At 42.6% G+C, this 24,580-nt stretch overlaps 1 protein-coding gene across 7 annotated transcripts in view; it reads left to right on the top strand.

Annotated features, from left to right (window-relative positions):
* The window catches only part of P4HA2 (prolyl 4-hydroxylase subunit alpha 2), a 93,872-nt gene that overhangs the window by 35,357 nt on the left and 33,935 nt on the right, over positions 1 to 24,580 (top strand). For 2 of the 7 annotated variants that reach the window (XM_072629986.1, XM_072629982.1), the window contains 7 exons: positions 780 to 956; positions 7,221 to 7,291; positions 8,614 to 8,713; positions 9,437 to 9,490; positions 10,657 to 10,722; positions 14,182 to 14,250; positions 14,932 to 15,028. In XM_072629986.1, coding sequence (XP_072486087.1) covers positions 780 to 956; positions 7,221 to 7,291; positions 8,614 to 8,713; positions 9,437 to 9,490; positions 10,657 to 10,722; positions 14,182 to 14,250; positions 14,932 to 15,028 — 634 coding nt within the window. Of the gene's footprint in view, positions 1 to 779; positions 957 to 7,220; positions 7,292 to 8,613; positions 8,714 to 9,436; positions 9,491 to 10,546; positions 10,607 to 10,656; positions 10,723 to 14,181; positions 14,251 to 14,931; positions 15,029 to 16,157; positions 16,665 to 24,580 lie in introns of those variants that run through there. The other 5 variants (XM_072629988.1, XM_072629983.1, XM_072629984.1 and 2 more) reach the window with 5 other exon arrangements.

Here is a 24,580-nt window from a genome sequence, read left to right as displayed (position 1 = left end):
CCTCAGACATTTACTAGCTTTGTGACTGTGGGCAAGTGACTAAACCCTGTTTGCCTCAGTTTCCCCAGCTGTAAAATGAGTTAGAGAAGGAAATGGCAAACCTCCAGTATCTTTACCAAGAAAACCACAAATGGGGTCATGAAGAGTTGGACATAACTGAAACAACTGAATAATTCTCTGACTCCAAATCCAGTGCTTTTTCCTCTGTATCACAGTTTCTGTTGTGTCCACATCCTTTGTTTGACTCATTTCTAAGCCTGCTTTACTTCCTGAGGCTGTAACATAACTGGAATGTATATTTAGAAAAAGAAACTCCTTTATATTATAATCAGTGAACTGTTCAATTGCCTGTTTTTGAAAATAATTGCCATAAAACTTATACACTCAGTTGTTTTGAGACATTCCCCTGTAGTCACTAGCCTGGTTATGAGACAAAATTACTCTGAGTTAAAAACAGGTGAAATAGTAAAAATTACCTTAACATCTTATAATCATGTTCAATCAAGGATAGCTGAGGTGACTGCTTAAGGCTTCATAGAGCCCTTGGGATCTACCCCTTGGAGATACTATACTCTGAAAAAGCAAACTTGCATAAATCCCTAGGCTTTCTGGTACACCCATTAGTCTTTTCATGTTGTAACTGAATAGTGGCTTCATTGGCACAGCTTGGAGGGGGAGGGCATTTCAGTCTTTTAGTGCCGAGGCTCAACCATGGGAGGGGTCCATTGGTTAACCAAAGCTCACTCAGCATGGTACTTGTTTCTCTGTGCCCTCCACAGACACCCCGGAGACAGAAGAGACTTTTCTGTAGGTACCACGATGGCAACAGGGCACCTCAGCTGCTGATTGCCCCCTTTAAGGAGGAAGATGAGTGGGACAGCCCACACATTGTTAGATACTATGATGTCCTGTCAGATGAGGAGATTGAGAAGATCAAGGAAATCGCTAAGCCAAAAGTAGGTGCCTCTGTCTCTCCCTTATTTCTCCTCTTTTGCTCCTAATCTTTCCTCATGATACTGTTAGTACCTCCATGTTGGGAAAAATGAACACTAGAAGGAACTCAGCAAAAATACCCCATCTTTAAAAAGTAAATGATTTATGAAAAACTTGAGAGGTTGCAGTGGTGTAGTGAATAGAGAACTGGCCTCAGTCTTTCCTATGACAGGGACGTGCTGGATGACCATAGAAAAGTCACTTAACCTCTCATTTCCATAGGCAACTCCATAAGCCTCCAAGATGCAAAGAGGCTGATTTGCATTAGTAGCTGGAGTTTTCACACTGAGAATTCCTTCTAATCAATTATATTTCAGATTCAAAAGAAGAGAGAAAAAAACTAAAAACATTGAACAGCAGTTCAACTAAGTTTGTATAACAGCTATTTAGATTTTAATTAGTTTATTTAAATGAAATCCAAGTTCTTAGCAGAGGATGAGAGTCCAGATTTCCCTTTCTGCCCCATAGGTCAACAACCTGCTTTCCAGAGCAATCTAGAGATTTAAAAAATAAAAAAGTCTCTTTTTATAGATATATATTAATATATTGGAGGCAGGGTAGACTGAACTCTCCCTCTGTTTGATCTGGAGGATTGGACACTGGTCCCAAGCTGAGCCTTGGGAAGGTATTTCAGAACAGACACACTTGGCATGAATCACACCTATTATGTGGTTGAGACATAGTCACTGCCAAGGTGCTGTGCCAAGAGGGCCCAGTGGGGTATTCCTATGAATGGATGATGGTCTGTAGGAGTCACAGTAGCAAGCTCAGTCACTTGGTCTTTCTAAATCATGCAACCCACGACCTTTGGAAACAGCTCCTGGAAAGGAGAGAAATTGAACACATGTCTCTGGGGATGGAAGCTATATTTGGATATTTGGATGTCTCTACACCAAGTTTTCTTTGAGTGTGAGCCAGAAACTGGTCCCCATCTGCTAAAAGAATCACACCCTGGTGAACCTGGATGTATGCCCTACTACCATCTCACAAATATATGAAATTCACTCCAGAACCTGTGTGAAGTAAGTAAGCATGGACAGAAATTCAAAAGATTGGTTTTATAGGGTGTTTCCTCTCAGGCCAAGGAATAAACTGGTGGCAGAAATAACCCATTTTTAACACCCATTGAGATGTCCTTAACACTCTCGCTTTTCCTTTCTTGAGGTTTGTTTTGGGAATTAGCAGTGAATTTCTGAGGTCTCTTCCAGTTCAAACATCCTGTGTTTTATCATTTGTACCCAGCTTCATGCTGTGTGATAGTATAGCATCTCAGAGGTCAAGTTTTCTGATTCTGCTGGAAACATTCTACTATTCCTAGTGTGGGGTGTGTGTGTGTGTGTGTGTGTGTGTGTGTGTGTGTGTGAGAGAGAGAGAGAGAGATTTCATTGGTATAAGGGATTACTCTGCATTTTATCATCTTTGAAAACTGCCTGGGACACTGAGAGGTTAAGCAATAGCTAACACTTACATAGTTACATATTATGTGCCAGGCACTGTTCTAAGTGTTTTACAAATATTATCTTATTTGAGCCTCACAATAGTCCTGGGAGGTAGGTGGTATTATTATCCCTATTTAACAGTTGAGGAAACTGAGGCAGAAGGAGGTTAAGTAACTTGCCCATGGTCACTTATCTAGTAAAGATCTGAGGCTGGATTTGAACTCTGATCTTTCTGTCTACAGACTAGGTTCTCTATACACTGAGTCACCTAATTGCCACAGCCTAATTAAGTGACTTGCTTAAGGTCATATACACCTAGTATGTGACCAAAGCAGGTCTTAAATTAGATCCTTCCTGACTATGAAGCCATCATTCTTTCCAAAAAATGGGGAAAAAAACCCCACCCAAAACCAAAAAACAACAGCTAGAACTGGAGTCTGTACAGTCAATAGCTAGTTAGTAAATATTGTGCTAAGAGCTAGAGGTACAAAGAAAAGTAAAAGGCAGTCTCTGCTCTTAAGAGGCTTATGATTTAGTGGGGAAAGTAACAAGGAAATAACTACAAATAAGCCGCATACAGGATAAAATTGGAAATAAGCAACTGAGTAAAGGCATTAGAATTAAGAGAAGTTGGGAAAGGCTTCCTATAGAAGGTAATTTTAGGGGGGATTTGAAGGAAGCCAGGAGGCAAAGATGAGGAGGGACAGCATTTCAGGCATGGGGGACAGCCAGAGAAAATACCCAGAGTGGGCACACGGAGTGATCTTGGAGGAATAACAAGGAGGATTGGATGTTGTGGGGTTGGAAAGAGAGAGAGAGAGAGAGACAGAGACAGAGACAGAGAGACAAGAGAGACAGAGAGAGAGAGGCAAGAGAGAGAGAGATAGAGAGAGAGAGAGAATGATAATGATGGTGGTGGGGGTGTGGGAAGGGTGGTGAGAGTATAGGGGTTAAGAAGACCAGAAAAGATAGGGAGTTGAGGTTATAAAGAACTTTGAACACCAATCAGAGGGTTTTGCATTTAATCTTGGTAACAGGGAGCCACTAGAGATTATTGAGAAGGTGGAAAGTATAGATCACTTTGCACAAAGGAAGATTACTTTGACAGCCAAATAGAAGATAGACTGGAGTGGGAAGACCTTGAAACAGGCAGACCCACCAGTAGGCTCTTGTCCAGGTGTGAGGTGATGAAGGCCTGCACCAAGGGGATGGAGTTGTCAGAGGAGTAACCGGGGGAGTCCATGAGAGCCTTTACAAAGGTCCAGTCAGCAGGATGCAGCTAATGATTGGATATGACAGAGACGGGGTGCGGTGAGACACCAAGGATGACACTTTGGTTGGGAACCTGGTTTCATAGGGGCTTTCTTTTAGACCAGGGTGTGAGTTGGTGGCAGTTAACAATCTGTTTTTAACATTCACTGGGGATGTTCTTAACACTCTTACTTTTCCCATACTGTGCTTTCTTTTCGGAATGAGCAGTGCATTTCTGAGGTCTTTTCCAGGTCTAACCTCTTGTGCTTTGGTCCTCTGTGCCCAGCTTCATGCTGGATGATGATGTGGCTGCTGCTGTGTGAGATCATAAATCTAAAACTGGTACACCAACCCCATCCCTTTACTTGATGAGAAGACTGAGCCCCAGAGAGTGACTTGTCCAAGGTCACACAGTTAGTGTTATAGCATGCCATTTGAACCTGGGGCCTCAGAATTCCAGAGCCAGTGTTCTTTCTACCATCCCAAGGCTTTCCTACTAATGCCAAAGGCTATGCCTGGTAGCAATTTACCCTCTGGAAGTTCTTTACTCTCCCTGCTTCCGGTGCTCGAGTGCTAAGAATGTTATTACTTGTTCAGTGAGCCAAGACCTATCTTTAAATTATTCCAAACCAATTGACTTTCCACCCTGAGGCTACAGATGCTTAGCCTGCTCTGAAATGAGATTGGTCAATGTACTCTAAATTTGCTAAGGTGGTAAGGAGGGTGGACTTTGAAGTAACATGGGTCACACAACCTTGGAAATAGCCCCAGCAGGGCTAGCCAGAGCACTGCCTTCCTGTGTTGCTTTTCTGAGTTTTGCATCATATGTAGGCATCAGAGACATTTTGTCAGAACTGGGAAGAGACTGGAAAGTTAAAATCGTATAAAGAAGAGGATGGTGGCAGTTAAGGTACCCTATTTTACAGGCACCAAGCAGTTGTGAAGACTGCCCAGTGATCTTGAAGGGGAGTTGGGAAGTTAAGAGAATCATTATTTTCCTTTCCCACATGAGCATTGTGATGAAGGTAGGTCATAGAAGGTTACAGGAAGGGTAGTAAGGGAGTGGAATATGATATGTTGGTATAAGAAAAATCCTCAGAGCTGTAGATATCTTTGACCATGGTATTAAGCAGATTAACAGGAAGCCAGAAGCCCACTATGGTCTCAAGAGGTCTTCCCCACATCTGGAGAGGGCTGACCCAACATGCCTACATCTAAATTCTGAATGAGTCAGCTCATTTCTGGAGAAGTAAGACTGTGCTGTCCAGGTAGGGACAGATAGGAAGTGGCTTTATTTGTCTACTTGAACTGTATTTCTCATGATTCTGCATTTGAGCTTGCGCAAATTTCCACATAGGGTCAGGGAAACCAGGTCTTGTTTTTCTTCCTTCTGTGATGCAGTTGGGGGATTCATTTGTTGCTATCAGTACTTTCTGTTGGCTGGTGATTGAGATTTGAGTCGTCCCTTCCCTGGTTATCTCACCATCCCTGGACACTGTAGGTCACGTAGGGTTCATGCAAGATTTGGGGCAAGTTACTTCCCATTTATCTTCATTCCCCCCGCCCCCTGCCTTTTTTTGCCATTTCTCCTTCTTCTCTAATTCCTAGATGAAGTTAAGGATGAATCTTGTTACATACAGCTTTTCTGTTTCCATTGGGCTACCATGGAAACGCATGGTTTAATTTTCGTGAAAGAATCCAGGTTTGTTCCTTACAAATAGCCATTCTTCTTACATGGACATGAGTCATATTCCTAATTCTGGAGAAAGCATTCTGTTCCCTGTCCTCTGTCTGTCAGAATGGGGTGGGGAAGGAGACTCAGGATCCAGCTGGTAGTGGAGGATGGGGAGGTGCAGTGCCTGAGTAGGATGATGACTATAGATCAACTTGGATGTAAGAAGAGAAAATTTCACAAATGGAAAAAAAATAAGCCTGTTCTAGAGGTCAGAGAAGGGCATTGACAGTAACTTTTGGAATGGAGAGCAACTCAGGATTCTGGCTTTGTTTGAGTCAGCAATGTAAAAAGTTTTTATACTGAAGGCACATGAGTAAGGGGATGGGGGTTGGGAGGCATGGGTGGAGTTGAGCCTGCAGAGTGAGCTTGTGGAAAGAAAAGGAACCAGCTATGTGGGCCACCTCTTTCCCTTCCTCCCACAGACTCAGGTTCAAAGTGACAAAGCACTGGATTTTTTTTTTTTTTTGATCTGTTGTGTGAGGGGGTGGTGATGAGGTTTCATCAGGTGGGTGACACCTTGGACATTCAGGGAAGAGTCAGTAATGGAAAGTTGTGTGTATCCTCAGGGAATACTGGCCAGCCTCAGATGAGGGCTATGGTCTGGGTATTGTCTTCTCTTCCTAGTATTTTTAGTATTGGCCACCCTTAGCTCCACTCGGGGAAGATGCCAAAGGATTCCTCTTGCCTCACAGTCAAACTTGATCTGGGATGGAATCTGAGCTTCACTACTATGGGCTTTTAACTGAGTCCTCTGTTGCTCTTTGCACCACAGTCCTTATAGGTATAGGATAAGGTGTTCTGTGCTCTGATGCCTTCTTACTTTCCCAATAGTCCTTTGAGTTCCTCTGTGTCCTCCATTCCATCTGCCATTGCTGGGAGGGTGGGGGGTTGGTGATGAGATGGGATAATGGACATCCTTTTAAGGTAAGGAAGGATTCCCTCACTTAGAAAGTAAAGAAGGCTTGGACTGTCTTGCTTTCATTTTTGTATTCTTGGCACAGTGCCTGGCCCATATTAAGCATGTAATAAATGCTTTTTTATTCCTTTATTCATTCACTCTGTAACTAGGAATATGCCTAAGAACTCTGTCATGAGAATAGACTGGTACATCCTCCTTGTGGTTAGAGGGCAGCAGATACCTAAACTCTGTCCTCTGTCTCTGCCTCTGGTCCCACTTGGTATGAGATGGTATTGTGTATGCCCTTGACTGGGACTTGCGGCGTGTCTCATGGCTCCTTCCCCAAGCCGGACTTGGGTTCTCGAGCCTCTCTGCTGCTCTCTGAACTTGATGTACCATCTCTCTCTCCATGTCTTTGAATGCTGAGAGTGCTCACTCTCCTTGCCACCAACTCTTGAGATCCCTATTTCCCTTCAAGCTTCAGCTCAAGTACCACCCCTTTTAAGAAGTCTTTCCCCAATGTCTGTTCCTCCCCCTCCAAAATAAGCACATTTATTTTGTATATACCTTGTATTTACTTATCTATGAACATGTATATTATGAAGGGAGGGACTTTTTTACTTTTACAATTTTGCAAAAATATATCACACTGCGTACAAGCACGAGGCCTGGCACATAGTAGATATTTGATAAGTGATTGTTGATTGATTGATTTGGGTGCTTCATGATACTTTGAAGCTGGAACATCTGGGAGAGGTACTTCTTGGCTTACTTCACTCTGCAAATCAACCAGATGGTACCCCTCTCTGCTTTGTTACATCATGGTGCAATCCAATTTTGGGAGGGGGCTGGTGATTAGAAAAAAGAGGAAAAACTCTTGATCATCTGGTCCTACTCCCCACAGCTGGCAAGAGCCACAGTCCGTGACCCAAAGACAGGTGTCCTCACCGTGGCCAACTACAGGGTTTCCAAAAGGTAAGGAGGGTACTACCCTGCTCCATGGGCTCCCAATCCTAAACTTGGCCTTGGGGCATCATGATGGTTGATTTAGAGTTTGCCCTGTCACTTTCCAGTTATACCCCTTTTCTTATTTTCTTCTGCCCCTGCTACCTACCCTTTTGTATGAGTCCTGGCTCACAAGCCAGACAACCCATGTGATACAGAGTACGTGTGTTTGTGCCTGTGTGTGTTTTTCTATACTTGTGCAGTGGGTTGTAAAGAGGCAAGGCTATGTAATGGAAAGAATGCAGAATTCAGAGCCTGTCTCCTCTACTTGGCATTGAAAGTCCTTCATAGTCTAGCTCCATTCTGCTTTTCAAGCCTCATTTCACATCATTCCCCATTTTACATTTTAGTTAAACTGACTTCCTCACTGTTTCCCAAACTCAGAATCCCATCTCCTACCTCCATGTCTTTGTACAGTGGTTCCAAATGTCTGGATTGTATTTTTTCCTTCCCCCTTGCATTCATCACCTTTTACCAGGATTCAGAGGTCTTTGAACTTTTTAAAAAATATAAATATGAAGAATATAATATATAATTGTCTTCCTTTGCATTTCATCTTATACATTTAAAGACATTACCGAGTCCATCCATGGGCTTTGCCGGATTCTGCCATAAGGCTCCATGATACCGAAAAGGCAAAACCCTGCCCTAGGGGTTGGTGCTCTCTCTTCAAATTATCTGGAAATGACTTATGTGTATACATATTATATCCCATTATATTACACATTGGAACATAATCTTTTTGAAGGCATGAATCATTTTTTGTTTTTGACTTTGTATCTGCAATGTTTTTCACATGGTAGGCACTTAATACATGCTTACTGAATTTAATCAAGTTGAAGGCAAGTTGTGTAACCTCTGAGCCTCAGTTTCCTCATCTGTAAAATAAGAGGATTGCACTGTCATCTCCAAGGTCCCTTCTGTCTCTGAATTCTATGGCCCTAGGTTACTGTTGGTGGTGTATTTGTGTGTTCCTACATGAGGTGTGAGGTGTGTTTATGTACCAGTTGTGAGGTGGGGCTGGTTGGTGTTTCCCTTGAAGCCTCAGGTGCACTGAAAGTGTCCTGACAAGGTTGTGGTAACTGGCCATTTTGACATGCGGGGGTTGTGGCAAGAGAACTCCTTGGTGATCCAATGCCAGTATCCTGACCCCCTAATCCTTCTTTTTTCCATTTTCTACTTGAACCAGCAATGCCTTCCCCTTCCCCCATTTTTTCCCAAGCTGGGCTATTCCCATGAATCCTTGAGCTCCCCTTCCATGTGCCTCTCCTTTGTCTGTTCCTCATGCTTAGCTCCTGGCTAGAGGAAGAGGATGATCCTGTCATTGCCCAAGTGAACAGGAGAATGCAGTACATCACGGGATTGTCTGTGAAGACAGCTGAGTTGCTACAGGTAGGAGCCCTGGCTGGGGAGGGTAGATGAGAGAGTAAGAGATTTGTCTCTGCAGAACCTGGGGTGGGGTCTCCAAGGGAACTAGGGGAGAATGCTCTCTCTGGAGATGCTAAGGAATGTGGAAAAAATGAGAGATGAGGAATCCCAATCAATCAATGTTTATTAAGTTCCTACCATGTGCCAGGTACTACTGAGAATACAAAGACAAAACCAAAACAGTTCTTACCTTCAGGAAGCTTATAATCTATTGGGGAAAATAATGTATGCACATATACTTGAATAAAAATACATACAAAATAAAAACAAGTTCTTTTCAGTAGGAATAGGACTGGGGAAAGTTTTCCTGGAGATGACTGAACTCAGTGGGGTGAGTGAAGTATCTTGGGGAATGTATGTTACTTTAGAGGTCTGTGACTTTTGAATCCCCTTAAACTAAGGAGCCATAATACACCTCTGTCAGAGTGAAAATATCTCGTTCAAGTAGATGTGATATTGGATGGAGTTCCTTATAGAACCACCAAAGCAGCATTTCCAGCTTGACCACATCTTGGGTTTTTCATTAGTTCCTGTTGGTCAACTTCTTCTCATTTCCCAAACCAAATTGAACCTTGCTTTCTCAAAGCCTGAGGACCTAACAAAAGCACTGATCTCCTGTGGAGGACTCATTCTGCTCTCCATTTGGGCCTTGTTTGTTTAACCACATCCATGTCACTTCCTCCACAGGTTGCTAATTATGGAATGGGAGGACAGTATGAGCCACATTTTGACTTCTCTAGGGTAAGCCCCAGACCTTTTTCTGAGCTCGCAGGTCCCAGTACTCACCAGATCCCGGTTCCCCAGGAGTCAGAAAATCTTGGCTAGGGGAGGGCTGTGGGTCCTCCAGTCTCCCAGGGGCTTGGGCTTTGTTCTATAGCTAAGTACACAGAACCCAGAATTTCTTAGAAATTGGACTATCTCTGAGTCACACTGAATATAACTGAGACCACAATAAGGTGGGACTCTGAGTGTCTACATTCAGAGTGTATGGAGACCCCACCCCAGGAACTTCAACTTAATCATAAGAGAAATTTGACTCCATATTCCTTTCTTCACTAAAAGAATATATTTCTCCTGCCCTTCCTCCCTGCCTCCTCTGCCCCCTGATCATCACCTGTGTTTGGGATTAATTCTTGAGCTTTAACAGATGATGTCCCAAGTCTCCACCAATTTTGTCAGCCTTTCAGACTGCTCCTTTCCCTTTGCCCATACATATGTACGTACATATATACGTATGTATGCATGAATGTGCATATATATGTGCACACACACACACACACACACACTTATATTTGGTAACCACCCTGTTGGGGCTTATTCCTAGATTTCAATCTCAAACATAAATAAACCCATAGGCAGGTTTCTTCTTCCCTCTCAGTGAAGCCTAGTATCATGGATTCCTAGCTACGTCCCCTGGTTCTTCTTTCCTGCCCCTAGACACTTACCAAGTGTCCTTCACCTTGTCTGTCCTTCCCCCGCCCCATCTAGATAAGCTAGTGGTGTCGACCTCACTACACAGCTGATCCTGGTGGTCATGTCCTGGACTTCTGGTGATCCCAAAGTCCTTCCCTTTGGGGACTATCCCGTACCAACTGTGTTCCTAGGGTTGCAGTATGGTTCTCTGTGTTTCCCTGCTCCTGATTCCAGGGCATCCCCTGCAAATCAGACCTGTGCCCACTGGGTTGTTGGCCCTAAAGGTCTCCATGATACTTGTTGTATTCACTCCCTGCCCCCCTTCTCCTTGTGTGATGGGTAGGACTGATCACTCACTCAGGTGGAAGTTGTTGTTTGTTACAGCGGCCTTTTGACAGCGGCCTGAAAACCGAGGGGAATAGGTTAGCGACATTTCTAAACTATGTAAGTACTGGGCCTTGGCCCTCCTCTTCACTCTTACTTAATTTTTATAGAAAAGTGAGCCAGATGCTTTCAAGCGTTTAGGGACGGGGAATCGTGTGGCCACGTTCTTAAACTACGTGAGTATGATGTGTGCACGAAGCCAGCACCACAGTGACCACAGACCTCGCCTCCTCCTAGCCCCCCAGGGCTGGCATACAGAACAGTCAGTTTTCAGTTATCCAGAGCCTGCCTTGCACCCTCCCTCTCTACTCTCCAGCACCCTCCTTCCTCATTCATAGCTGTCCAGAGCAAAAGAGATGGGGACAGAATAAAGAGGCAAACGTGAAGGATGGTCACCTCTGGATTTCCCATGTATGGATTATCTGGACACTTCCATAAACCCAGACTGACTTCCCCAGAAGGCTTTGAGAAACCTCCTCCACAGGATCAAAGGAGGAGAACCAATCATTTTACAGATGAGGAAACTGAGACATAGAGGGGAAATGACTTCCTCAAGGTAGTAAGCAGCAGAATCAGGTGTTGAATCAAGCTCCTGGACCCCAAATTTAGTAATAATAGCCATCAAGAATAATAGCTATCATTTATATAGCATTTTTAAGATACATAAAAAATGCTTTGCATGTCCTCACAATAGCCCTCTGAGGTAGGTGTTATTATCCCTATTTTACAGATGAGGAAACTGAGGCTGAGGGAGGTTAAATTGATTGTCCAGTGTCCCTTAGCTAGTAAGTATCTGAGGCAGAGTTCAAACCCCTGGAAATTTTCCTGACTCTCAAGTCCAGTACTCTGTCCTCGATGTCTCCTATATGCCTCTTGGGTGCCCATCAAATACCAGGTGATTCAAATATCAGTCTAGATTAGGTCCACTGCACCAAGGAGAGTGATACACCATGCCCTCCCAAAGTGCTGAGAATGGGGAGCTGACAGTAACTTGGATTCTTTGGGAGCTCCCCTTGTTATATATTTGGGGACTGGAGAGGAGTGGTAATGCAGCTTGGGATACCTGTGGATTTCAAGTGCCACAGTTTTCCTGATGGCTTCCCCGTAAGCCCTAAATGCTGTGGATAACTGAGGGCTGGCTGGTGCTGAGGATGGTGTTGCCCAACCTTAGCTTCTGTTCCCATCCATGGGGCCCTCCTTGACCACTGACAACCCAGGCTCTTTCTGTGTGACCTCAGATATATATCAGGCCATGAAAAACGAGTAACCTTGGTGGAAGGAGGCTTCTGGCTGGGAACAGAAGGGAATAATCCATAGATGACTTGCTTTTAACCCCAATCTGCTTCCTACACTTTCTCTCCCAGGGACAGGGAATGCCCATTGCCTAATTCCTCTGGGCTGCTTCTCATATTTCTGCTGTTACTGGAGGCCTGGGAGGCAGGGCCCCAGTTTGCAATGGTGACTCATTTTACCTTCTAACCCAGGGGACTTTTTTACTCTATGTTCATGGGCAAGACATGCCTTATCTTGTGCTGGGGAGAGTTAAAGAGATTTCTCTCTCTGGGAAAAGAGTTTGGGGGTAAAAGAAAATGTTTCTTTTCTAAAGCTTGACTTCTGTCTCCAAGATTTATTACAACAATCTGATGAATGTTCAGCTTTGAAGCCATTTTGGGGTCTAGTTTTGATTCAATTAAGGTTTTAAAAAATAGCCATCCAGAGCTCCAGATGTGGAACAGCTGCTTGCTCCTTTCTCAGGCCTTCTGGACTGGGTGTGCACAGGCCCGCACTGGAGAGCTAAGTCCCAATAATGAGTTTTATTTGGAATGACTTACCTCTTTACAGGAGGTGAAAAGAGTGCCAGTATTAGGGCTCTGTGCCTGTACCCTGTCCCGGGGGCCTAAATATTTGCTGTCCATTCTTTTCTTTGCCTCTGTGTACTTGAAGAAGAGACTTTTCTCTGGGACACTAAGAAATGGATAGACTGGAAAGATAATATGTAATATGTTTTTCAACAAACTATTCTAACACCAAAAATTAAAAAAAAAAAGTAAAAAAAAAAAATGGAATTATAAGCCAGATAAATGAAAGCTGACTCCAGCTTTCAGTTGTTTTAGCCCTGACTCATGTTTTCCTGGTAAATGATGTCCAATTTTGGAACAGAATGAAATATTCATAGGTCATTCAACTGCTAACTTTCTGGTGCTTTTGTGTCTGTGTGTGTACATGTATGTGTGTGTGTGTGTCTATGTTTAATGTTTTATCGAGAATCTTTTCTTTTTTGTATAAAGATAGATGCTCTCATATTACAAAACAACCTCTTTAATACTTTTGATTAAGAATACCTTCATTCCTACCATTGAGGATTTCTTAATCCTATGGATTGTGAAGGTCCGGTGAGCTTTGTTTTAGAGCTCTATGGTGCGACTCTGAGCTACTTGTCTTCTGGGTCAGGGTCTTTATCTGGTATATGTACTTGATGTGCCAATCTGATACAGAGAGCCCTTCAGTGGGTCCTTCAAGCTGATCCTTTGGCACCATCTTTGTGTTTCACTATCTGCCTTAAAAACAGAGGCAAGAAGTGGGATAGATGTCAAGTATAGAGCCCAAAACTTCAAATCACTGCCTGCTAACGATAAAACACTAAGGCACCCTCCCTGCAACCCAATTCAGCTAGTATTTATTAACAATGCAGACTCTGCACAAGACACTGGGGATATCACGAGAAGATAAGAAAGAAATCTTGCATTCAAGAAGTTTATATTCTGCTTGGGGTAGGGTATGCAGCATGTATACATGATAATTTGAGATTAGAGAAAGCACTAACCACTAAGGAGGGTCAAGGGAAGCTTCCTGGAGTAGGGGAGCCTTCAGGAAGTCAGAGAATCTAAGAGGCAGAGGTGAGGGGGGAGTTCATGCCCTTTAGCACCACCCACTTCCCACTCCCACCGTCACCACCACATACCTGTTGCTGTTTCGCATTTGGCCACCTGTAGTTTTGCTTCTGAGACTGTCAAGTTCCATGATTCACTGCCATGGAGCATCCTTAGGGCAAGAACTGTAGAACCCTTTGAGCTAGAAGAAAGTCTAGCATTTTTCCTTCCCTTTGACAATTCACATGTATCACCACCTAGTCAAAGAACTGGGCTGCTATCAGAGAACGGGATCCTGTGCTGTCCGCTGGACAGGTGGCTAAGTCAGAACCATGTCCTGTTCAGCCAAAAATGATGGCTGTGTTTAGTTATTCTCCTGGAAGATTTGGGTTATGCACAGAATGTTATCCTTCCTGAATTACTGATAATAGCATTTATATGAAGGATGTTACTTTGTAATAGGGGAGCACCTACCTTTGAGGAAATCCAGTGTGTGAAAATACAGATTTAGAAAAGAAAATTGGGGATGAGAGGTTGGTTAGAATTATTCACTTTGAAGAAAGATTCCCCACAGGAATCCTCTGAATATACATTATCTCCTCCACCCACCCAGTGCATTCATATAGGATTAACAAAAATTCAGTATATAACCAACCAACCATTCTGGAGGAGAGCTCCTGCTTAGGCAGGGGCCTGACCTTTAGTCTGGCTGGTTTCGTGAGACTGTCCTGAAATGTTCTTAACCACTGTACCTTGTTTTCCCAGATGAGTGATGTCGAAGCTGGTGGGGCCACAGTATTCCCAGACTTTGGAGCAGCAATTTGGCCCAAAAAGGTATGTTGTTTTGTTGGATAAAACGGTGCTGAGGCCTAGGAAGAGGACTTGATTCACAGTTCAGCCCACTCTGTTCCCATAAACAAAAGCATCATCGACTCAGAGGATTGTGGTCACCTATCTTCCAAGACTCCAAGGAACCTCTAGCTCTCTTTGTAGAAATGACCAGAATCACCTGCCTTGAATCTCAGACATACTGAGCTGAGCTGCTAGCCTGTAGCCCTAACGCCGGGCACACTCCCGCAGATAAGAGAGGCAAGGCAAAGATTAGCAGATCCTTTAAAGGGGAAGCTACGCAGAAGGCATAGGTGAAAAGCCCGGTGAGGAGAATCTCTGGCTTCAACCCCCTTGGGACTGTTATTAGCAGTGTGGTGCCTGGCCCTGGCCCAGAGAGGCAGACCATACTGATGCTGCAGATGGTAGAATCCAAGTTACTTTGTCCCAGCATAGCCAGGGAAAAGATGACATCAAATGGCAGGGTTATGACCCGTGTTCACCCCCTGAATTAATTAACTAGGTTTGTCATGTCTAGATGGTCCTCCCATGCCAGGAAAATTCCCTTTCCATCCACTATCATTTTTAAAATACTCTTTTTATTGTCTCAGAGCCTCACTATCTGAGGTTATGAGAGCAAATGTTGCAGCCTGAGCCTGCATTGTGACAAGGTCCTCTCTCTTCCAGGGCACATCAGTATTCTGGTATAATCTCTTTCGCAGCGGGGAGGGTGATTACCGGACACGGCATGCAGCCTGCCCAGTGCTGGTTGGCAGTAAATGGGGTAAGTGACAGGGGCAGCCTAGTGTTGGTGTGAGCACAGGAGCCAAATGTTTCCTATCAATCCGACTTGTTCTTGATAGAATTTACGCTACTAGATTTACCCAAAGCCCAGACCAGGATGTCCCTAGGTTTGGGTTTTCTTTACTAAGCCACAATGTCTCCAGCTTCAAGCTCCCCTGTGTAGAACCACATGCACACTTGGGCATGTGCTTAGGAGAAGAAACAATGACACTCTCATGAGTAGTGCCCTTGAGCTGTGTTTGCCACCAATTGAACGGTTCAGATGGGAAAGATCTGAACTTCGGAGCACAGCCATGCTCACAGCCAGTGAGAACCTCCTCTATCAGTCCTCAGGGAAGGGGGAGGACTCCTGGCCAAATTTTGGGTTCTCTTCCTGCCTGAAATAGTGCCTAGTACAGTACCTGTCATATAGGTATTTCATAAGTGCCTACAGAATTTAATTGAAATAAATTGGGGTCATGCTGGATAAAGTAAAAGACTTGCAATTAGGAAGAATTGGGTTTAAATGTGCAGCTATGGATAATTCTCTTAATTTCTCTGAACATCACTTTCTGCATCTGAAAAATAGGCCTAATAATGCCAATAGTATATACATAGTTAGGATGCAGCTAAAATAAAATGTTAATTATGATAGCTAACATTTATAGAGCACTTTAAGGTTAGCAAAGCTCTTTACGAATGTCTCATTTTACTGTCCCAACAACCCTGGGAAGTAGATGCTATTCTTATACTTATTTCATAGATGAGGAAACTGAGTCAGGCAGGGTTTAAGTGAATTGCCCAGGGTGACACAGGTAGTAAATGTCTGAGACTGAATTGGAATTCAAGTCTTTCTGATTCCAGGTCGAGCACTGTCTACTGAACTACCTAGCAACTTAGATAATGTATCCAAAGACCTTGGCAAACTTTATAAGAACTATATAAATGACAGCTCTGATGATTTTCATGTTGAGGAGGGACTGTTGAGAAAACAGCAAGATATGACATATGTACCACATCTTTCATAATAATGGATCCTCAACTCATAACATTTGGGGGCCCTCAGTTTGCCATCAGCAGTTTCCTGGATAGCTGATGTGATTGTAACTCACTGTTTCACTTATTCACAGTTTCCAATAAATGGTTCCACGAGCGGGGGCAGGAATTCTTGAGACCATGTGGATCAACAGAAGTTGACTGACCTCTCTTCTATCTCCAGCTTCCCCCAGTGTTCTTTCAATGCCTTCCCTGCCCTTCTAGATCAGTCCATCAGCCAGGGCAGCACAGAATTGTCCCAGTTGGTCTCTCAAGAAGTGGCCATTTGTGAGCAAAATGAAGGTGGAATGGGGAGGAAAGAGGAGTGAGTCATTGCAACCCCTCCATCTTCCCCCACCCGTACCCCAACATACACACAGTGATCTCCACTCCCTGCTGGTCTCTGGCTGTCCACTAGTGGTGCAGGATGTGTGACTGCCAAGCCAGTCTATCTGGTTCTGTGACAATATTTCCCATATGGTTTTGATACTAAATATTTCCTCAAACCAAAGTTTTAAAACATTATGTGTTCATTTAATTTTATTGTGTTTCTATGGCTTGTGGAATTTACCTGGAAAATAAATATTTCTAGATAAAGGCCAGATGGATTATCTTTGAAGTATATGTGTGTGTATGTGTGTGTGGTAAGCGTGTGTGTGTGTGTGTGTGTGTGTGTGTGTGTGTGTGTGTAAAAAGCAGGAAGTGCCAAGTTAGCAAATATTTCCTGAGCTTGGGGCCCAGTTTAGGGCAAATTGGTTGGGGCTTGTATGGAGGGACTGGGTGGTGGTCTATATTTCTAGAGCCAAGATCTTCAAAGTGCAACCTGACCACAGGGATGTGGGTCCAATCAATCAGAAAGAGATCCTCCCTGATAGCTAGTCAATTCCAGGTTTGCCTTCCACACAACCACACCTACTCTTGTTCCCCAGTACTCCCCTGCTCCACCCTTTTCTTTCCACAAGCACATTCCCAACTCTTCTGAGCTGGATGTTGGCCCCATACTATAAACAAACCACTCTCCAGTCAGCCAACTAGCATTTATTAAGTACCTACCATGTGCCAGCCAATTAAGCAGGTATCACTGGCAAAAATTCCCCCTTCCACCCAGTATATGTATCCTCTATCTTCCAAATCACCTGATGGCTGTGGCAGACCCTCCTCAGAGACAACCTCCTTGTCAATAATCTGTGAACAAGAGCTCCATTGGCCCTTTTCATTTTGGGTAGAACAAAGGGAGTCTCACATAGGTGAGTTGTGCTCTGTAGCTAGGATTCCCTTAAGTTATGTTTTCCCTTAAACTTGTCCATCTTCCTAACTTCTCTGTTTTTTTTAGAGGGCGCCACCACCCTTCCAGTCACCCAGGTTTAAGATCTAGGTGTCATCTTCCACTTCTCACTCTCACCCCCCAAAGTTGCCAAATCTTGTCATTTCTACCTCAGTCATATCTCTCATCTGCCCTCTTCTTTCTATTTACACAGCCACCACCTTATTCACTCTCTTAGCACTTCTTGTCTAGACAATTGCAATATCCCTCTGCAATCTACCCTCTGCTCAACTGCCAGAGTTATTTGACTACAGCTTAGATCTGACTATGCATTCTCATACTTAATAAGCTCTAGTGGCTCCCTATTGATTCCCAAATCAAATACTATTTCATCCAAGAATTATATGATTCTTTTAAAATTTCTATTTTATGTAAGTTTTATATGTTTATATGCGTGTGTGTGTGTGTGTGTGTGTGTGTGTGACCAGAGCAGCCAAGTCCCTACACCCTCCAAAGGATGATGGGGTCACAGATAGATGCCATCAACCCCAGGTTATAGCATCTAGGGTTGGCTGTCTGGATATCCAGGCAGAGAATTGCTATAACTCTGTTTCACTTCCCTCATAGAGTTTCAGCCACATCCTGGATCTTGCCCCCAGTTGAGGGTAGCATAACCCTTTTCCCCTCTCCTCTTTGACCTCTTCACTTAGATGTGACTTGTAGAATTTTTTAAACTGCATATGCATATACATACTAATACATATATGTTATGCATTAGTATAATAGTGTGTAAAAATAAATACTGTGGACATTGGAAGGAAGATGGGCTCAACATTTTTTTACTGATAGTTCATAATCAAAAAAGTTTGGAGACCAGCTGATCTACACTGACCACATTTCAGTCATTTCTCAGTGGCTTTAGTCAAAGTTTTCATCCTGTGGCAAATGTGCTGCTTCTGGTCGCAGCTCAAAATGAACTAGCTCTTTCGGGAACCAACCAACAACAAATCAATAAACATTTATTAAGGGCATACTTTGATCCAGGAATATTGAGGTTTCTAATACAAATGTGAGAATCTGTGACCTCAACATACTTCCATTTTGCTAGACAGACATAAGGTTTTGCAGATGTCTTTGCTTCCTCTAAGGAGAAATGTTAATGAAGTCTTCACCAAATTCCTAGTGGTCACTCAGTCTTTCATCTATCATCCGCTGTCTGTCTGTCTGTCTATCTGTCTATCTATCTATCTATCTATCTATCTATCTATCTATCTATCTATCTATCTATCTATCTATCAGGGTGGAGGTTGGGCAGATGTCTTTTCCTTAGTCCTACCTATGAACAAAATCGATTGGGTTATTCTGGGACAGCTCATTGGTGTGTATATTAAGATTTAATGATCTTATTTATACACAGTTTCCATCACCACCCCATCCCAAGAGTTCCTGGCTGTGACCCCTTGGGGTCTCCCAGGGCTGTGTTTCAGGGGGGTTAGATTTTGTCCCAAAATTAAAAACTGAGATGAACTTAATGATAGATCATAGCTTTAGAGCTGGGAAGAGCCTTAGAGATCAGCCCTCTCATTTTATGGATGATGAAACTGAGGCTCAGAGAGATTATTTAATTTAATTTAATTTAAGTCATTTAATTTGCTCACAGTCACACAGGTAAATAAGCATCAGACATTTGGACCCAAGTACCCTTCTCTCTAGGGGTTGCTTTTTCTACTTTATCACTCCAAGACCCTGCCTTCCAAGCTGAGAGGGCTCAAAGTATGACCCCAGTGAGATCCATGTGTCATCTAAGGGCCAGTTTGGGTGAAACTGACTGTTAGAGCATTGTTTATAAAATTAATTTTTTCAGGTATAGTAATTGTTATGCTGGTCAACTAAGGCATGCCCTCATCAGCGGAAGAAACCAGAAGATTCACATCAATGAATCTTTTGAAGTATGAAAATATGAGTTATCTGTCTGTTTATTTGTCATTGCCTGTCACTAGATATCTCTATGAATATCTGACTCTGAGCATGTGTATATCAATGAGAAGGGCTTACTCCAGGTAGGCATGTCTCTGTGTCTACCTGACTGCATGTGTGTATAGATGTGTCTGTGTATATGTGTATGTGTGTGTGTGACCAGAGCAGCAAAGTCCTTACACCCTCCAAAGGATGATGGGATCATAGATAGATGGCCATCAACACCAGGTTATAGCATCTAGGATTGGCTCTCTGAATATCCAGGAAGAGAATTGCTATAACTCTGTTTCACTTCCCTCATAGAGTTTCAGCCACATCCTGGCTCTTGCCACCAGTTGAGGGTAGCATAACCCTTTTCCCCTCTTCTCTTTGACCTCTTCACTTAGATGTGACTTGTAGAATCTTTTTAACCGCAGCTAGGTGGCACAATGGATAGAGTGCCAGGTCTGAAGTCAGGAAGACCCATCTTCTTGAGTTGCAATTTGTCAGTCACTTACTAGCTAACTGTGTGACCCTGGGCAAGTTTAACTTCCAAAAATTAATTCAGTTGAGCACACATTAATTAAGCACCCACTATGTGCTAGGCACTGAGTGAGGTACTATAGGTACAAAGTCAAAACCAATACCTGCTCTGAAGGAACTTGCCTTCTCCTGGGAGGAAGAAACTTGTGTACAGATAATTAGAGACAAAATAAAACACACACAACAAAATAAATACAATATGACAAAAGAGAAAAACAACAAGTGTTAGAGGAACTATGGGGAAACAAATAATGCACTATTGCTGGAGCTGTGAATTGGTCCACCCATTCTGGGAAGCAGTTTGAACAATGCCAGAAGATTACCAAGCTGCACACACCCTTTAACTCAGTTGTAGTACTATTGGGCCTATACCCCAATGAGATCAAAGAAAGAGGGAAAAGATCTATATGTACAAAAATATTTATCACAGGTCTTTTCCAATCTATCCTCCTTTTAACCACTAAAATGATTTTCCTAAAGTGCAAGTCTAGTCATGCCATCCCCTTACTCAGTAAACTCCAGTGACTTCCTGTTGCCTCCAGGATCAAATACGAACTGCTGTATTTAGCATTCAAAGCTCCCTGGAACCCCCTCCTACCTTTCCTAGCCTTCTTACTCCTTTCTCCCCAACACATACTCTTAATCCAGTGACACTGGCCTCCTGGCTGTGTCATGAACAAGACATTCCATCTCTTGGCCTGGACTTTTTATCTGGCTTTCCTCCATGCATCTCATGTACACCTACTGACTTCCTTGGCTTTCTTTAAGTCTCAACTAAAAGCCTCTTTTACTAAAAGCCTTCCACAATCCCTTTTAATTCTAGGGCCTTCCCTCTGTTTATTATTTCCTATTTATCCTGTACATAGTTTGTTCTGCATATATTTGTCTCCCCTATTAGATTGTAAGCTCCTTGAGGACAGGGACTGTCTTTTACCTCTTTTTTTGTTTCTCAAACACTTAACTCAGTGCCTCCGTAGATGCTTGATAAGTGTTTATTGAGTGAGTGATTTTCATGGCAGCCGAAAACTGGAAAAGAGGTATCTGTCCTTCTGTTGGGGAATGGTTAAAAAAAATGTGGTATAGGGAATGAAATTATGCCAGAAGAAATGATGAAATCAACAATTTGAGAGAAAACTGGAAATGACCTTTATGAACTGGTGTAGAATAAAGTTGCAAGAAAGCAACATAATAAAGAAAAACAACTTGGGGGGAGGGTGAGAGTCAGGATGGTGAAATAAAAGCAGGGACTTCCCTGAGCTCTGTGACAAAGCCCTCAAAATACCTGTAAAAATGACTCTAAAAAATTCTAGAGCTACAAAACCCACAAAATGACAGAATGAAACAAATCCCCAACCCAAGATAACTGGAAAGTCAACAGGAAAGATCTATAGCACTGGGCAGGGAGTGGAGTGCAGTGTGGGCTGCACCCATGCCTCCCAACCAGGATAATACAAGACCTAGCAGCTTCTACATTAAGAGACCGAAAGGCCTGGAATATGATATTCCAGAGTTCAGAGGAGCTAGGATTAAAACCAAGAATCACCTACCCAGCAAAACTGAGTATATTCCTTCAGGGTAAAAAAATGGACATTCAGTGAAATAGAGGACTTTCAAGCATTCTTGATGAAAGAATAGAAGTGAATAGAAAATTTGACTTTCAAATATAAGAATGAAGAGAAGCATGAAAAGGTAAACAAGAAAGAGAAATCATAAGAGATTTATTAAAGTTGAACTGTTTACATTCCTACATGGAATGATGATATTTGTAACTCATGAGACCTTTTTCAGTATGAGGGAAGTTGGAGGAGATAGATAGATAGATAGATAGATAGATAGATAGATAGATAGATAGATAGATAGATAGATAGATATAAAAGGCACAAGGTGAGTTAAATATGAAGGAATGATATCTGAAATAAAAAATTAAGGAGTGAGAGGAATATATTGGGAGGAGAAAGGGAAAGATAGAATGGGGTAAATTATCTCACAAAAGAGGCAAGAGAAATGTTTCACAAGGGAAGGAACGAGGGAGGAGGTGAGAAAAAATGAGTGAACTTCACTCTCACTGAGTGTGGCTTAAGGAGGGAATAACATACACACTCAATTTCGTATCTTACCCTACAAGAAAGTAGAGGGGAAGGTGATAAGGGGGAGGGGATGATAGAAGGGAGGGAAGATTGGGGGAGGAGGTAGTCAGAAGCAAACACTTTTGAAAAGGGACAGGGTCAAAGGAGAAAATAGAATAAGTAGGAGGCAGGATAGGATGGAGGGAAATACAGTTAGTCTTTCACAACTATTATGGAAGTGTTTTGCATAACTACACAAGCATAACGTATATTGAATTGTTTGGCTTCTTAATGAGGGTGGGTGGGGAGGGAAGAAGGGAGAGAATTTGGAACTCAAAGTTTTAAAAATAAATGTTTAAAAATTGTTTTTACTTGCAATTGGAAAATAAGATATACAGGCAGTGGGGTATAGAAATCTATATTGCCTTTCAAGAAAGTAAAGGGAAAGGTGATGGTAAAGGGGATGGGGGGGGAGGGATGATGAAGGGCAGATTGGGAGAAGGAGTGCTCAGAATGCATGCTGTTTTGCGGTGGGTGTAGGGAAGAGGTGGGGAGAAAATTTGAAATGCAAAATCTTGTGGAAATGAATGTTGAAAGCTAAAACTAAACAAATTAATTTTAAAAAAGAAGAAAAACAACTTTGAGAGATGTTAGAACTCTGATCAGTGCAATAATAAACAAGTCCAAAAACAAGAAGATGAAACATGCCATTTACTTCCTGACAGAGAATTGATGATCTTTAAATTACAGAGAGGGACATACATTTTTGGTCTTAGGTAAGCAGGAATTTGTTTTTCTGGACTATGTAGAGATGCGTTGAGGGGTTTTTTTAAAAATTGCTTGATGGATGGGTAGTAGGAAGAACAGATTCATTAAGAACTTTTTTTTGGAAAATAAATGTGATTTTAAAAATAAAGTAATAGGTAATGAAGAAAAAGAAACACTAGATACTTTTTGGGAAGTGGGTGGGTAACTAACAATTGAGAGCATCAGTAAAACCTGAAAAAAGTTGACATTTGAGCATAATGAGCCTAATTTCTTTTCACACAATAGTCCTAGTGTGCCGTAGTTGAAAGTGCAGGATTTGGCATCAGAAGTCTTTGGTTCAGATCTGGATTCTGCCACATGTATGACCTTGGGCAAGTCACTTAGGCTCTTTGGCCCTCAGTTTCTTTATTTCTAAAATGAGGAAGATGTTCTCTCAGATGCTTTCCAATTCTAGATCTATGATCTATAGAGAAGGGCATACACTTGAAGAGAGCTCCTGTAAAATGCATCCTCCTCTCAACTTTTCCCTAGGCTAACCCTTTCTTCTCCTAATCACCCTCCTTTGGACACTAGATTTTTTTTCATCATTCTTTTAAAAATGAGTTATCCAGAAATGAACACAATCATTTCAGATGTAGTTCTACTAGAGTAGAATGTAGCAGGAGCATTACCCTTCCCTCCTCCCTCCCCACCCCCCAGCTCTGGAAACTGTGATTCTCTTAAAGCAGTCTAAGATCACATTTGCTTTCTTTGCTAATGCTGACTTGTCAAAGTAGTCAGCTAAAACCCTTAGATCTTTTTGAAGTAACCTGAATTTCAATTCTGGAACATTTTGCGTAAGACTCTCCTATTTAGTAAGGGACAGAATTTTCCAGAGAACTTTGAAAAGGAAATACATTCTTTTTTCTTGCTTTGAGAAAAGGCACACATGGTTCCAGACTTTCCAGGGAGAGACCCAGGCAGAGAGAAAAAAGACTTGGGGAAGCAGGACACGTGTAGCTGAACTGTTGTCTCAACATGTCCCTAATTTCCAGCTTGCTTCCCTAGAGACTTCAGGGAATTTGCTCTTGGGTGAAATCAGGGCTTTTCTTTCCATTGAAGGAAATTTTCATCTCACTCCCATTTAAAAAGCTCCTCCAGTCTTGTGTATTTTCTGGTATAGTGTAATTTGTAGAATTCTTCTGTTTCCTATCTGCTTGGATAAATGGGTTTAAGTCACTATTCACTGTGTGTGATGACCATTTGTATAACTGGCATTTGGTGGGAAGGAGTCTCTCCATTTAAGGGATAATAGGTAGGGAGGTTCATGGCTTTGTTGCTTTTGGACCTAAAAAAAATGTCACCAGATCAATATCTAGGGAAGGCAAATTGATATAGTTCTAGCCTGGTACTTCCTGGTGAGGAGAACAGAATAGCCAGCCTTAGGAGACTTTCTTCTGCTTCCCTCCAGGCAAGAATCAAAGTCTTCCTTGGAAAGGAGTGGGCAAGATCCCAGAGGTAGCTATTCCTGCCTCCCTGAAGCTGCACGTAGACACATAACCTACATGCACACTCCTTATATCCTTTTTCTTTCTGGGGCATGGGGGTTGGAAGATGCAGAAGGCAATTGGGGTTAAATGACTTGCCCAGGATCAAATAGCTAGTAAATATCTGAGGTCAGATTTGAATTCCAGTCCTCCTGACTTCAGAGCAGGTGCTCTAGTCACGAAACCTTCTAGCTGCCCCTGCTCTTTACATTCCAAAGAATACAGTCACACCATCCTCATCTTCAACTTGTGAAGCTGATCTTTTGAACTCAACTGTAACCTCAACCAGAACAAATCATGGCCAGCAAACAGCTCTGTAAGTACAGAGGTTTACTAAGCACATAAGTGTCCCTACGTGACTCTGACAAAGAATTTCTGAGAAATCAGGAACAGAG

This window comes from Notamacropus eugenii, chromosome 1 (genome assembly GCF_028372415.1).
Source record: "Notamacropus eugenii isolate mMacEug1 chromosome 1, mMacEug1.pri_v2, whole genome shotgun sequence".
NCBI classification, from domain to species: Eukaryota; Metazoa; Chordata; class Mammalia; order Diprotodontia; family Macropodidae; genus Notamacropus; species Notamacropus eugenii.
The sequence above is the reverse complement of the archived record's forward strand: the minus strand, read 5'-3'. Positions and strand labels throughout refer to the sequence as shown.